This window comes from Plectropomus leopardus, chromosome 9 (assembly GCF_008729295.1).
Source record: "Plectropomus leopardus isolate mb chromosome 9, YSFRI_Pleo_2.0, whole genome shotgun sequence".
Lineage (NCBI taxonomy): Eukaryota > Metazoa > Chordata > Actinopteri > Perciformes > Serranidae > Plectropomus > Plectropomus leopardus.
In genome coordinates this window covers 20,357,226-20,371,992 of record NC_056471.1, presented here as the reverse complement: position 1 = coordinate 20,371,992, position 14,767 = coordinate 20,357,226, and the positions used below count along the sequence as shown (strand labels likewise).

Here is a 14,767-nt window from a genome sequence, read left to right as displayed (position 1 = left end):
TAAATGAATATACGGTTTCGTTTAAACAGTTTTACAAAGTTTTTGGTTTATTTTAAAGTCAGTTGTAGGCGCAACATAGTGAGAGGTTTGTCTTATATTTGGCATAAATAATCGACAGAATATTAGAAACATCTGTTTGAAACATCTCAGCACTGTGAATTGCAGTCTCAAAAATGACCACTAAGTTTAATTATTAGGAATTCAAGACAACAAAAACATGATAAACTTCACTAAGTTAGGGATTATTGCAATGTTGTTGTATTTGCCTTGTACAGAAACTGAAGCTTTTCAAAAAACTGTCAACATATATATATATATATAATTTATGTCTGATTTGCACTTGGGGATACAGTACCAGTGTTTTCCTCTGTCCATCTTTAAGCCATTGGTGATCTAGCATTTAATGATGAGTAATAATGATGATATATGAAAATTGAGCAGACGGTGACATTTATAGTTTATTTCACTTAGCTTGGACTGGTTAATATGTGAAGTTGTTTTTTGTCTTTCCACTGTATACAGGGTGTAAGATCAGGAAAAAAAAACATTTCAGCTGCATCATACGTAAAAAAAAAAAGTATAAATATTTGATAATAACACCATCTCATCTATTTCATCAATGTACTTAAAGTTTATATTAATTTGTGGTTAATCTTTTTTAGAATAGCCTAACCAATAATGCTGTTCAGCCACAAGGTTTCCAAATTACCTCAATATGCAACACAGATAAGGTTGTTTTTTTTTTCCACAGACCACTCCATGAATAAAAATGATTTAGTCCTGTATGAATTATAAAAGGGTATAGGAAATAATTTTTAAAAATCTGTAGAACAAAACAATGTCTACTGTTAAAGTATGTACATGCCAGATGTACCACTCCACAACAACAGCATCACATTTCAATGGATTTTAGATGAATTGTTCTCCCCCATTCCTCTTTCTCAGCCCCTGAAGACAGATCCCTCAGAAAAAAATCCTCCTCCTGCTCCTCCTCCTCTGCTGTCTCTTCCAGTGAATTAAATGAGGGGACAGTTCAAAGAGTAACAATAGCCATTTTGTCCACCTGATCCTGAATTTAAATGTCTCCACCACAACCCTTGGTGTACTTCATCTACAACTCCCACTGATGGCCTCGCTCAGAGAGTTGATGAGGGACCTCAGACCGATGAGGTAGCCGTCCTCTCTGGTCCCCTCGACCCACGGGACGTCGTGTCGGAGCTGATTTGTGTCAGGCACTGGGGTCGTCTTCCCAAAGTCTATCATCCACACGCTGGCCTTGCTGCTGTGGTCGTGCACAAAGAGAAGCGAGCTGCCAATCACCTGATCAGGCCAAACATATAAATACAGGGAGATCCATTATAAGAATATTAAACTGGATCAGCAAAAGGCCTCTGGGCCCAATTATTCAGAAGTAATCGTTCAAATTTTGGCTTACAAATTGGATCAAATCTTGAAAATCAGAGTGATTTCAGAAACCAAATCCAAAAAAAAGTTTAATTACTCAAATGTTCATTTATTTATATTTCACAACAGATCAGTCTGAACAAAACTTTATTCAGTCATTGCTACACCGATTCTATGTTTCTACTTCTCCTGTTAATATCATTTAAAGTAATTAAATTAAATTAAATTAAATTAAGCAAGAGAAGATTCATCTTTATGTAAACCAACCTCATGGGTTTTGAAAAACAGAGAATTCTTCAGTGCTTCTCTCAGGGCCAGCAGTCTGGAGTGATACGCTTCCTGTCAGCACCGAGGAGCAGAGTTTAGCAGACACAAATAGTATCACACATCACAGGGTAAAAGATTAATGTGGTCAACTGAGAGTGAATATCAAAAAAAATAAAAAAATAACAAGTCAGTATGGCAAAGATTTGAGAAGTAAAGGAGGGAACTAATGGAAAGTGAGAGGAATGACTACTTTTTAATTTTTTTTATTCAATTTCAGTTTTTAAGTGTATTTTTTAGAAGGTTATTGTCCCTTTTAAATCCTTAATTCCTCGATTTTCGTTTTAGAGTTTTGTTTTTTTTTAATCAGTCATAATCTGATTTAGTACATGTTTTCTAAAGGAATAGTAGAGCAATGAAACCGCCATTTCGATGACAGACAGAACTGACCAGGATGTCTAGCTGACTCTTGGTGAAGAAAAGCAAAGCCTCCGTGACTCGATCTGGAGTCAGAATATTCCTGAAGTCCCGCTGGATACTGCCGTCCTCCATCTGACTCACAGAGAGAAACACAACACAGACGTGGCGTATTTGAAAATTTGAAGAGGATTAAACAGTTGAGGCAAATATGTGTTTTTGTGCCTACCATGATGCCCTCTATCCTGAGGCCCAGTGTGGACGTCGAACTGGTTGTATCTTTCCACTGAAGGTATCGCCACTTGGTCACCCCTTTCTGTGCGTGTTCTTCTGCTGATGGAGCTGATGGGTCTATTTTCACCATCTTCTGGTACATGTCACTCCGCAGGGTGGCCTTAAAGCGGGCTTTGATCAGCTCCTCCTCCTGGTATGTCCTGAGAAAGATAAAAACACGGCAATCATCTAATCACACTGATTTCTACAGTGTTAGCGTGTCAACCTGCAGGACTGGTTTCGTGACCTCTTGGCTCTCTTGGACCCACCTGACTCCCATCTTGCAGTCCATGATGACCGGCCTCCTCAGGCCATTCAGCAGGTCCTCCAGTCGGATGTAGCACTGCTCCCCTCTGGTGACCAGGCCGTGGTACTGCGGGACAAAGGGTCTCAGGGGGTCTCTCATCAAGAAGTCCAGGCACTTTGCCTCCACTTCACTGTACAGTTTCAACACCTCCCCTCCCTCACTCAGCCGGAAGTTACCTGGTGACCGAAGCAACCAGGCCCGGACAACAAGAAGAATTATGAACTATCCACAGCTGTTTACAGATATTCTCATCTGCTTGAACACTTTAGTCCCTTTGAAAGTTACATTTTTAAAATACAGCTTCCCAAATGCTCCAACAATCACAGAACATTAAAAACATCCTAAAAAAGCAAATATGTCCATCAAGACACACAAGTTGAGGTCAAATTAATATATCCTCTCAATTGATTGTTACACAATGGACAACACAATACAATTGTGTGCTAATGTGCTAACACACATCCATTTTTTAAACCAAAGATGATTTTCTAGAGATAACAAACTTTGCTGCCCTCTGCAACTACATTTTTCACACTTTTTTGTGATGCCTAATTGAAATACTGTAAAGGTACATTTTGCAATAAAGTTTTCAGCATTTTATTACTTCCATTATTCATTTTTACGTGCCTTTGGCATCTCTGTTTCATTCTTGCAAACAGCAACTCAGAGAGGGCATCTTTTATTTGAAGAATTGTACAAAGGAGTTTCACATTAGAGATTCAGAATATTAATGACATTTCTATCAGCTATGAATAGATGTTTCACATGGACCCCAAACAATGTGGTCTAGATATTATAGTCCTCTATGAGATGACAAGCCTTTTCTTAGATTTCTGACAAGATTAAATATGTTTTTAAAACACAGAAATAATTCAAAGTCTTTGGTGTCTTATTTCCTCAAAAGCTGAGATTCTGGAGATTAAAATGTAGCAGCAGTGATACGTAGGCTACATGTGTCAGTTATCTGCAGTGTGCACAAGTGTAGAGAAATTTTTGAGTGCTTGTATGTGTCTGTTTTGGAATAAACATGCCTCGATGTCCAGCCAGCTGGACCCAGGAGCTCTGCCGGCGCAGCGACCAGTGCATCATGGTCAGGTAGGTTTTCCAGGAGTGGCTCTGAGGCACAGAAAAAGACCATGTTGATGTCTCCATGTGAGGCAAACAGGGTGTGGAGCCTATCCCAGCATGCATTGTTTTCAAGCAGCAGATTACAATTTTGACAAGTCTTTGTGAGGCATACACAAAGAAACACATTCACCTGCAGGCTGTTCAGAATTCACCCAAACCTGAAAGTCTACATGCATGCAAAGGTACAGACAGCAGGCAGGGTTAAACCAGGACATTACTGCTGTGAGGTGACGGCGCTCAGCCTCTGTGCTGCTGACTTATTATATATATGGATGTGACCACCTCCTCATGCTCAGATTTATGGTATTCCCATGTTTAGGGTTCCTTGTGTCATATTTCTTGTCTGCAAAAACATGCCCCCATTTTCCAGTCCTTCAGAGACCTTGTTCACAGCAGGAAAAACACAGGTGTTAGAAAAAAAAAAACATTAACAATGGTTCTGTTCATGCACAACACCGTGATCCTGAAATCGAAGCAAGTATATGGTATGCAACCATCATATTTTCAGTATTTACAACAGTCAGCTAAATGTAAATGTAACTCTGAAGTCTTTGAGTAAACGTGATAAACCATATCCTTAAAGGGACAGTTCACCCCATAATCAAAAACACTTTTTTTTTTCTCTTACCCGTAGTGCTATCCAACAGTCTAGATTGTTTTGGTGTGAGTTGCCGAGTGCTGGAGGTATCAGCTGATGTGATGTCTGCATTCTTTCCAATATCATGGACCTAGATGGCATTTGGTTTATTGTGCTCAAAGTGCCAAAAATTACTCAACAGCAATGTCTCTTTTCAGAAATCACGACCCAGTTGCTCACGATAACACAAAGACCTTGTTTTGAGCAGTTTCATGTAGGAACTACTTTCTTTCCAACAAACTACACGTGCCAATTGTGTCACTTAGTAGAAGGAGGCATGCATCGACTCGTGGACTAGAGGCTTGTGGTTATGACAGTGGGAAATGTCAACATTAATGTCGTTTTCCTCAGCTGAGCTGTAATTTTGACTAAATCAGTGGTGCTAGGTGAGCTAGCAGTAGATGCACACTTCCTTCAGCATAGTGATTTGGTTGGCTCAGTCATAGGTTGCTGACGTGACAGACAGGCTTCACAATGTCTAAACTGACAACACATGCTTACTTCACTGACCTCTGGAAATCTCAGCGCTTCATCAACAGTCATCTTATCTGAACTACTGTCTCTGAGCAATAACAGATATAACAGTGACAAAAGTGGCAACACTAACAAAATGGTTGAAAACACAGCTTGTTACACTATTTAACATAGAAGTCGGACAACTCTACAGCAGATAACACTCAACAACTCACACCAAAACAATCTATTTTGTTAAAAAGCACCACAGGTAATAGAAAAATTTGCACTTTTAGGGGGTGAACTGTCCCTTTAAGGCCCACAATCATACAAAAGTATATCTCTTGGTGGAGCCATTTTTTGGAGCACCAGAGAACCACTAATTGGTGCGGGCTGATTAGTTCAGGTGTGATACACAAGGGATGCATTGGTTTTTAACGGAGGCTGGCGGTATTCCTTTTTTTTTAGTTCAAGATGTGAATATTTGATCTGTTTTTGAGTCAAATGAGTAAAATAAATGGATTGGCATATCTAAGGGAGATTGGTGGCCTGACGCTTTTTTTGGGGAGCAAAGAAATTAAGAAGCACGCCAACGAAGCCGCAAGTACAAAACAAGAACTGCGTGCCATCATCTCTGATTAAGAGAAATATGTTGGCGAATGTTACACAGTACGAACACTATTGGTCCTCTAAGCCTGTAAAAAACCTGCTAGTGTCAGTGCGTTGTGTGTTTACAAACAGTGTGCATACCTAAACAGTTATGATCTGTTTTGTATATACAAAACAGCTGCCACCAGACACAGGCATAGGAAAAACCAAAAAAACCAAGGGAGACAAAGGTAGACCTGAGCATGCTCAGTAGAGACACTCAAAATAACAAGTTTGCAGTTTGAAGAAAATGTCTATTACATGGTATTTAAGACTTAATCCTTCAAATTGGCAATATTTGCATCCCTAATGTTGCTATTTCTGTCACAGAGATGAAATGTTTTAATGATTTCCTGTTTTGTGTTGCACTTTTTTTCAGTCCACACTGTGTCCAACAATGCAGAATGGACACTGCATTGTCTACTCTCTAGTCCTCTCACTATTTTCTACCATCTACTCTCATATCTGCAGCAGCAGCAGCAGCAGCGGCCAGGCATGCAAACACCATTCAAATCTGACTTTGTCAAAGTCCTCTTTCAAGCCCATGCAAATCACCAGGACTGTAGGTGCAAAGAACAGTTGAGAAAAATAGTTTAAGTAAGCCTCTTCCATGGAAAACCAGAGCTGCCATATGCACAGGAGTGACGTTAGTGCACAAACTGTGATAGCAAATGAAAAACTTTACACATCTGTGCATTCTCACCTTCCTAAAGGCCCTCCTCTTTGAGTCAGCATCCTCTCCTTCGCTGAAGACCTCATCGCTCTCTGCTGAGGAGAGGCTGATGGAGGAGCAGGAGGAGGAAGTGGAGGAATGCAACAGCTTGGAAAGGATTGGATGTGGGGTGGACCACTGATGTTTTGTGGAGCCATCTCTCAGCTCCTCGGCCTCCTCATCCTCCTCTAGGGTCTCCCCGCTCTCCTCGTCCTCTCCCTCTGTTTCTGAAACAGGAGATCTTCCTTCTTCTTCCTCTTCTTCTTTACTTTCTATCTCAAAACTGGAGTCTCTAATCAACTTTATGTTTGTGCCTCCTTCCCTTCTCTCTTCCCTCTGTTCCCTCTCTCTTCCAGTCTCCTCCACCCTTCTTTTCCCGCTCCTCTCCCATCCATCTGTATCAACCTCAGAGCTCCCCCCTAACCGCTCCTTCCTCCTCATCCTCCATTTGATATTCTTGTCATCCCCTGCACGTCTTGCAATCAATTCAAAGTCCTGTTTCATTTCTGTGTCTTTAACAGCCGCATCTCTGTCTTCTCTCATTACATCTTTTGATTCTGCATTAAGCTCATCGTCCCCGTCCTCTCCGAGTCCACCTATACACTGACTGTAAGGTGGGAAACTTTTTGTGGACTGGAGTCTGGGTCTGGATCTCACTCTGACCCTCCTGCAGCTGCTGGAAGGCCTTTCACTGATTCTCAGATTTCTGCGCGTCTCGTCTGACAGTCTGGTAGAAAAGTCATTGTCCATAGTTTCATTATTCTTTGTCTCCATGTCCTCATTGTCATCGGTCATCATGTCCATCTTCGAGTCCAGTGTGTTAATGTAGGAAGTGAATCTACTCCACGAGCCCGACACGTGCTTTTATAAAACGGGGAAATGTTTACAAGAGATGCACAGTTTTGAATATGTTTAAAAAATTAGTCTAGCACAGCCTCAGCAATATTTATGAGCCTTATACACATGACAAAATGAAAATATTGAACTAAAATGATCATATGTTTCTAACTTACCTCACCTTACCTATCTTCCACCTGTTAGAAAGCTCTGTGTGTCAGTGTCAGTGAGCTACATCCCTCTCTCATCCCCCCCGCCGGTGCCATGTTTTGCATGCAGTGACGTCATTAAGTTTCCAAAATAAAACAGCCAAGAGGACATCCAGGAATGACCCTGTGTCAGATAGCAGAGTGGAAACAGAGTCAAGCATCCTCCGAACAAATATGAGCGTGCCATTATTTTTTCTCACTGCACAAAAAAAATACACAAACAGTCAGACTAACATTTTTTAAATGTTTTATTGCAACAGTCGACCAGAATGTGCTTTCAAATTTGCAGCCAAGTGATAAATATTTTGACTGAAAACATTTTAATATATTTTTTTTGTATAACAGAAAGAGACACAAATCAGTCATTAATTTTGATGAATTATACGGTTTCATTTGTGAAAAAACGATCACAGGCACACCATGTATGTCGACTGCACATGTGACATTTAACTATTCCTATTCAACTTTGAATTATACTTCAGTCGTGATAAACTATTCTGACTGACTGACAGTGTTGATTGTTCATCTGACGAAACTTTAAACTGTACTTCTTTAAACTGTCCCGTCTAAATGGGAGAGGGATACGAAAAAGGCATTTATGTAGCTCTAGTCATGTGAAATTCTAATAAATGTCTTTTTTCAAGAGTGTGACCATATTGTGACCACCTGTGTAGTAATGATGAATCCTGATATGCCACACCTGTCAGGTGGATGGATTATCTTGGATAAGAAGTGCTTACTAACTATGTATTTTATCAATTTTTTTATTAAATTTGAGAGAAAGATATCCATTGAATGCATAAAAACTCTGATCTTTAACTGAAACGTGTGAAAAATCAGAGCAAAAACAAACGTAAAGCTGAAAGTTGAAGTTGAAATGTGCTGCATTTCATGGTCAAAAATATCATGATATTTGATTTTCTCCGTGTCGCCCAGTCCAAATCAAGACAAAATGCAAAACTGTCTGCCTCACTGTCAAACAAGACAACTGAAGTGCAGCTCAAAGATGTACAGACACAGACAGATGCTGTGTAACATGCTCAACATAGACAGTGCACACGTGACATCGTTTTGGCACAAATAAAACCCCACATTGATCAAGTAACAAACAGGTTTTAAGCATTTAAAATTCACATTTCAGACAGCATGAGAGTTGTAATCTGTAAAAGAAACAGATGATACATTAAATGGATGAAAGAAAACAAGAAATAATAACTGATAGAATCAAATAAATATCACCTGCCAAGATGAAATAACATTCCATGATAATTGGTGCATTATCTTAGCGTCATCCCTGTCTTACATATTTTGTCTTTATTCATTTGTGCATATATCCTTGACATTGTCCTTTGTTTTTATTTAATATTGGACAGTTTTAGTGAACACTAGACCACAGCTGTGAAGTGCGAAGCAATGGAAAGTCAGTGACAGTGAGGGATTTTATATGAAGTGACAAAGATTCAGGTGAGTCAATCCCATAAATAACAGGGTCGTGACATTAAAAGTGTAACAGCATGAGCGTTAATACAGAGGACGTGATGTAAGAGCAAAAAGATCCACGACTCAAACAGGGCAGCTCAGGTCGTCACCCAGCATATTTATCAGAGGTGTGTTGGTGCTTTCTGAGTCATTTTCAACCACATATCTCTCTTACATCTCCGCACTTACATCCTGTTATCACTCTCTACACTTTATCCCTCTCCATTATTAATGTCCTCTGTCTGCCTCTGATCCATTTATTTCAATGTGATGATTAATCTCTCTGTTCAGCACGTCTGTGTTGTTGCCAGAGTGCAAATGGGGCCTCTCCTGACTTGGATTTGTGAGGGTCGTCTGGAGGGGACCCAACATCTCTGCAGCACCTGTCGAGGGATTTATTCTTGTAGTGACTGATGCAAATTACCTGGATAATGTTGAAATTCTCTGCGTCTGTGTTTTTGTACCTGCCGCAGCATCTTTTTCATCCTCTTGCTGGTTGTTGCTCGTGTTATTGTCCCTATCTGACAGCAGTCCATCTGTTCTGAGCTGTAAACAAGGGGGAAAACAAGCACTCAGAGCTTGTTGAGTCTGAGCTACAGCACCTGAGAGGAATCGGGTCATATTTCACACTCACTTAAACACCAAACTCATGAAGTGTGTGCAGCCCTGCAGCTGCAGTTCAATATTGTCTGCAGTAATGGGCCTCCTCTCTCACCTGCTGCGGCCCCAACTCCTCTCTCAACAGCAGCCTCAGGTAGCTGAGGATGAAGAGGAGGCTGAGAAAGACGAAGTTAGTTGACACGCCCACCAGGGCTGATATGAGAGGGAAGTTGAACAACAAGTATCTGATGTGGAAAAACAAAGAAAAGAGTCATTACAGCATGACAGTGATTATGTGATGCTAAAAACTGCTGCAGTTATCTCACTTTCTCTCAGTTTGACTTCTACGTCAGTCGCTTTTCTATCATTTCCTTCAGAAACCCACAGAGAAAACATCTGAGCATGTTTCATTTACTGTGGCCTGTAAGTGTAGGTGAAGATAACAAGAAGGGAGTTTTTTCACTACAGAAATGTGTCTTGTGGTTACAATGACCGAGTTAATGAGGCTGCTCTCGGTGGAGAAATGTATGTCTTTTTTTCTCTGCGATACATTTTCTGTGTCAGTGTTGAGATAATGAAGCTCTTACTCTTTTGAAAGTTCACTAAAATGTGGCATTTTAGTTCACTAAAATGTGGCATTTTATGAGATTAATAACTCATTCTCTTGTTTGCAGACGGTACAAATATGAAATATCTCAACATATTATATTGTAAGAATCCAGACATCTCATCTCAGATGCTGCAGCCTCATTTTTTTCTGTGGCTTTAAACATTACGATTTTTTTTCATCACCGAATACACTGTATGTTATTGTCAGATTTATTAACCATTAGAAACCTGGACCGACATAACTTTTCTTTTGCTGCGTTTAAAAGAACCTTTGAATCCAGAGCAAATTGGTTTGCTTTCTTTCGAATACACAGGGGAAATGCAACTTTGCAAGAAATGTTCTGCGGATTGCAAAAAAATTAGTAGAAATGAAAAAAAAAATTTTTGAAATAGCTAGGGAAATTTTTAAAAATTAATAAAATATAATGGTCATAATTATATATTTCAAATATTTTACAGACCTGTTATTATTCATATGCATTTTTCACAGGTCATTTCCTTTGGGAAATTCATTTTTGTGACTTTTTTTCTTTGATTTTTATTTGTTAATTTTTTAATCTATTTTGTTTCTGATTTTTAGTTAATTTCCACGTACTTGTTTTTTGGAAATTTTTGGAAAATTTCTTCTTAAGTTGCTCACAGCATTCCCTCTATGATTAAAAAAGAAATCAATACAATTTGCTTAAGTTTCAAGGGGTTAAAAAGCACAAAGTACACATCTTACCTCACACCGGTGAAGTAAGCATGAATGTGGAGCTCAGATGAGTAGATCTGCACCTTGGTGGACAGGATCTCAATGACAGCCGTGACTGAGGGGGTATACTGTTCACATGAGGACAAACCTGTTAGGTACAACCGCTCACTGTCAAACACTCTGACACATGCTGACACATTCACCAAGCAGTGCACGACTCACAGGGTCGTCCATGTAGTCCGAGAAAAGCTCCACCTCCAGCACTTGTTTCTGCTCAGTGACTCCGGTCAGAAAGGCCGGTAGGAACAGGAGCGTCCCCAGGTATCTCAGCAGGTCTGAACGGTATCGCAGCATGGTCTGATCACAGCGGGACGACAGTCACACACACACCTGAGGGGCAACACAATACTGGAGAGGACCATATTCAGTGTCCTGGGGTTGAATTGATCTGCTCTTTCCTTATCAATGTATGATTCCAAATACTTTTTTAGTGATGTCATGATAAATATTTAGGAAAAGAAGAGTGATGTTGTCATGGGTGCAAAAGCTTAACCTGCTGTATAACTCACTGATTTATGCTCAGGATAATGAACTCCAACAAAAGCTGATCTCAGTGGATTTTCCAGTCTTATGAACAGCAATTCCAAAAGTTCTGCAAAGTTATTTTTTTTTGTTTCAGTTTTGAGGCTAGTCTTTGTGGCAGTGGATTGGACTACAAGGAGATGAGGAGGAGAACAATGACCAAAAAAGAGTTTCAACAAACAACAACGAAAGAGGCAAAAGCACCACAAAATCTGTGTGTCTTGCTCCTGTGTAGGAGAGGTGGTGGGTTTCCTTTTGCATATCTGTGCTCAGGGTCTCAGGGATTTTTTGTATCAGTCAGTAGCTCACATGTTCCTCCTGCCACCTGAGATCACCTTCTGTTGCGGTGGAGCTCTGCAGCAAGCATAAGCAGCTCTAATCTGGCTCTGTGTGATTAAAAGGTTATTGTGCGTCAGCGCTGTACTCACAAAGCGAGAGCTGGAGGCGGACAGCAACTGTCTTGCCTGAGAAAAACACAGCAAAGCAACAGTGAATCATTTGCAAGAACTAGTGATGAAGCATCATTTGATTGTATGTACACACACGTGGCCGCGCAGGAACAAATGGACAACTCACAGAGCGAGAAGAGGACGCAACTTGTCCTCCATCCCGAGAGAAACAGGTAGTCTTGATCATGAACATCCCCAGGTCCTGATTGGTCGGAGAATCAGGCATCTCCAGCTGCAGAGACATCTGATAGGCTTGGCCGAATGTCAGAGCCTGAATGTACATTTAAAAAAGATTTAAGAAGATTTTTTTTTTTTTTTGCCAGCCAAAAGACAGAGCACTGACAAAACTAACAAACACCAACATGACAACAACAACATGAAACAAGAACGGGTCAGTTAACAAAATTTCAACAAGGGTTTGAGGATGTTGACTTGATGTTAGTGTATGCGGGGTGAGAGTGTGTGTGTGTGTGTGTGTGTGTGTGTGTGTGTGTGTGTGTGTGTGTGTAAGTAAGCATGTGCCTATATTCTAAACCAGTCATTCTGGTATGTTGGAGAGCAAAAAAGGGAATAAAAGATAAATTAATTAAATAATTAGTTTAAAAAGGGTGAGGGGTTAAGAGAAGAATACTTTAATAATAATGATAATAATAATAATAATAATGGTCCCATTTTAAACAGATTGAACTTCTAGAATAGACGCAGACACGTTCAGTAGATACACAGATAGATGCACACACACATTCATACATACATGTTTCTTATTCCTCATCAGAGAGATGTTGGCCACTGGATAAGAGCACAAAAAAGAATCAGGAGATTCACAGCCGGTCCTGCACACACAAATGTGAATGACTGAGTGAGAGTTAAAACAAAAAAATTGAAACACAGTGTAAGTACAGCTGGACAGGACTTCATGCACACACCTGTAGTAATAGTGCACAGGTGAGGAAAAAGCTGCCTTGGGCATGTAAGAGAAGTAGAAGCTCCCATATAAGAAGGCAGCGATCCAGAGAAGCAGGAGGACAAAGGAGAACACAATAAAGGCCTGTACAACTCTCTGACGGATGCGTGCCATCGCCATGACGACAGCATCGCGGAGCTCAAGCAACCCCCGAACATCGAGGGCGGACAGCTCCCCATCATCTCCCTGATGTAAATTACTTTCTTGACCCATGAAATCTAAACATCAACAAACAAGAAAACAAAGACTCAGATAAGTAAATACATTATGATCATGCTGTAAAAGATGAGTGTAAATAAGTTATAAAAAGGATCATACCGGCTCAGTTTAAAGTCTGCAGTCTCTGTGGTTGAAATGTCTTGAAGGTCATCCGAAAAGTTATCTGGTACTTCTTGACATTTCCCTGAAAGAGACAGATGAAGCATTTCTTGTTTAAACTTAACATGGTTTATGATATTATGATCTCATTAAGCCAAAGACACAAGCAGCATTTTGACTGTGCGGAAATCTGTGAAACCACTGAGTCCAATCTCAGTCACGAGCGGAGGCCGTTCACATCAGATGACTCTAACAAAATGTGTCACCAGTCAAACAGCACTCTGACTGCACTGCATAGATGCAAGAAGCAACCCAGAAATGTGTATCAGTTTGTTTTGACACAATATTTATTTTCTCGGTTGACATTAAGGACTCTTAAAATCAAGCTGTTTATTTTCTCATTTCACTATATTAAAGTTCAGTGAGTACATTTCAGATTTAGATTCAGATTCATACTTTATTGTCCTCCGGGGGGAAATTTGTTTTCACTGTCTGTACAGATAAACACTCAACAACAGTTACAAAGACAAGAACTTCAACACAAACATAAAAAATTTGCCCAAGTACTGACCCTTAGTACACATTAATTACTTCTACTTCTGCTGCACATTTCTACATGACATAAATATTGAACTCCAGCTTTATTGAACATTTTCACTGCAAAACATTTGACAGTTTTTGACGTCTTACTTTTGCATTCAAAATGTATGAAGAGCTGGTTATAAATTAAACTACCTAACAGTAAATACAAGTAGCCTATATCTGAAATTACTTGAGTCGATTAAAAAAGAAACTGTCTACACATTCATCAATATTTCATGTTTACAGCTTAACAAAATATGAGGTGCTGCTGATTTTCATTTGCTTTATTTTATTCTAAGCCTAATAACTTTGAGTTTTGGCTGTTGGTCGGACAAAACAGGCATTATGAAGGTGCTGCAGAAGCATCTGCATTTGAGTCTTAATATTTTTTGATCATTTAAGTACGTGATGTGATTCATCACAGTGCATACTTTTACTTAAGTAGCATTATGTATGCAGATTTTTTACTTGTATCAGAGTATTTTTACAGTGTGGATCAGTACTTTTTCCGAGGTAAATTATGTGATTACTTCATACGACTGCTGAAGTTCTGATATTTAATCACTAAAAGAGGAAGGGAGTTGTGACTTGCTCAACACATATATTAACTCTGACATGCAGATTTCCAGATCAAGAGTTAACCTCGCAAGGATTGTAGTGTGACAATACCGATGCAAATTTAACTCAATATTCAAGAAAACAGTGTATGTAAACCTCCATGTGGTTTCCAACAGTAACATGCCTGTAACTCTGTCTGTTACAAAAACTCACCTTGGTTTCTGCTGGCCAAAGATGAGCTGTTTGGAAATCACTTCTGCTTTCCCCGAGGTCTCTTAGTCAACCGCTCGACTCTGTCTGGATAAAATGTTGTGAACAGAAAACCCCCCAATAACTTCAGCTGCTTAAAAACTGCTATTGGACAACATTTAGTCCGTCCCACATAAAGAGAGATGTTGTTGCTGCCAACTGGAACAGAGATCTCAGTGTTGAACGTGACACTGAGGACAGGGAAGAGGATTAACAACTGCAGCAGAACTACACTTTATACCTCTAAAGCCCCAGTATGTCGTTTATATTCAGAAAGAGGAAGAAACAAGAGTAACATTGAAGAAAATCAAGGATACTGTGGCGATAAAGAACTCCCTGTAATAGAGTGCTTGCATTTGCTTATTGTTTTGTGTTGGTAAATGTTAAAAACTGA

At 39.8% G+C, this 14,767-nt stretch overlaps 2 protein-coding genes across 4 annotated transcripts; both read right to left on the bottom strand.

The window, feature by feature from the left end:
* Window positions 1-442: 442 nt before the first annotated feature.
* LOC121948495 (inositol-trisphosphate 3-kinase B-like) lies at window positions 443-3,754 on the bottom strand. Its single transcript, XM_042493895.1, has 6 exons — window positions 3,697-3,754; window positions 2,628-2,841; window positions 2,315-2,519; window positions 2,119-2,220; window positions 1,672-1,743; window positions 443-1,320 (listed from the first exon to the last, which is right to left on the bottom strand). Exons 1-6 carry the CDS (start codon window positions 3,752-3,754, stop codon window positions 1,108-1,110), a joined length of 864 nt encoding a protein of 287 aa, XP_042349829.1. The 3' UTR covers window positions 443-1,107.
* Window positions 3,755-7,573: 3,819 nt separating this feature from the next.
* On the bottom strand, window positions 7,574-14,519 carry LOC121948091 (seipin-like). 3 transcript variants are annotated; one of them, XM_042493354.1, is made up of 11 exons: window positions 14,338-14,517; window positions 12,985-13,069; window positions 12,629-12,884; window positions 12,457-12,535; window positions 11,830-11,973; window positions 11,682-11,717; window positions 10,894-11,028; window positions 10,702-10,799; window positions 9,484-9,613; window positions 9,233-9,314; window positions 7,574-9,151 (listed from the first exon to the last, which is right to left on the bottom strand). In XM_042493354.1, exons 3-11 carry the CDS (start codon window positions 12,877-12,879, stop codon window positions 8,997-8,999), a joined length of 1,110 nt encoding a protein of 369 aa, XP_042349288.1. In that variant the 5' UTR covers window positions 12,880-12,884; window positions 12,985-13,069; window positions 14,338-14,517; the 3' UTR covers window positions 7,574-8,996. The 3 variants fall into 3 exon arrangements, with proteins under 3 accessions (XP_042349288.1, XP_042349289.1, XP_042349290.1); XM_042493355.1 differs by lacking the exon at window positions 11,682-11,717; XM_042493356.1 differs by lacking the exon at window positions 7,574-9,151 and having other exon boundaries at window positions 9,253-9,314; window positions 9,403-9,613; window positions 14,338-14,519.
* Between the last annotated feature and the right edge of the window lie 248 nt (window positions 14,520-14,767).

What these genes read in the sequence shown, in the direction of transcription:
- LOC121948495 (XM_042493895.1), bottom strand. Translation starts at nt 3,754, where the DNA reads ATGATGCACTGGTCGCTGCGCCGGCAGAGCTCCTGGGTCCAGCTGGCT. An exon ending in CCAGCTGGCTGGACATCGAG is followed by an intron (nt 2,842 to 3,696) that starts GCATGTTTATTC and finishes TTCGGTCACCAG; the next exon opens with GTAACTTCCGGCTGAGTGAG. An exon ending in GACTGCAAGATGGGAGTCAG is followed by an intron (nt 2,520 to 2,627) that starts GTGGGTCCAAGA and finishes TATCTTTCTCAG; the next exon opens with GACATACCAGGAGGAGGAGC.
- LOC121948091 (XM_042493354.1), bottom strand. Translation starts at nt 12,879, where the DNA reads ATGGGTCAAGAAAGTAATTTACATCAGGGAGATGATGGGGAGCTGTCC. An exon ending in CCTGTGCACTATTACTACAG is followed by an intron (nt 12,536 to 12,628) that starts GTGTGTGCATGA and finishes TTGTGTGTGCAG; the next exon opens with GACCGGCTGTGAATCTCCTG. An exon ending in GCTTACTTCACCGGTGTGAG is followed by an intron (nt 9,614 to 10,701) that starts GTAAGATGTGTA and finishes TTTCCACATCAG; the next exon opens with ATACTTGTTGTTCAACTTCC.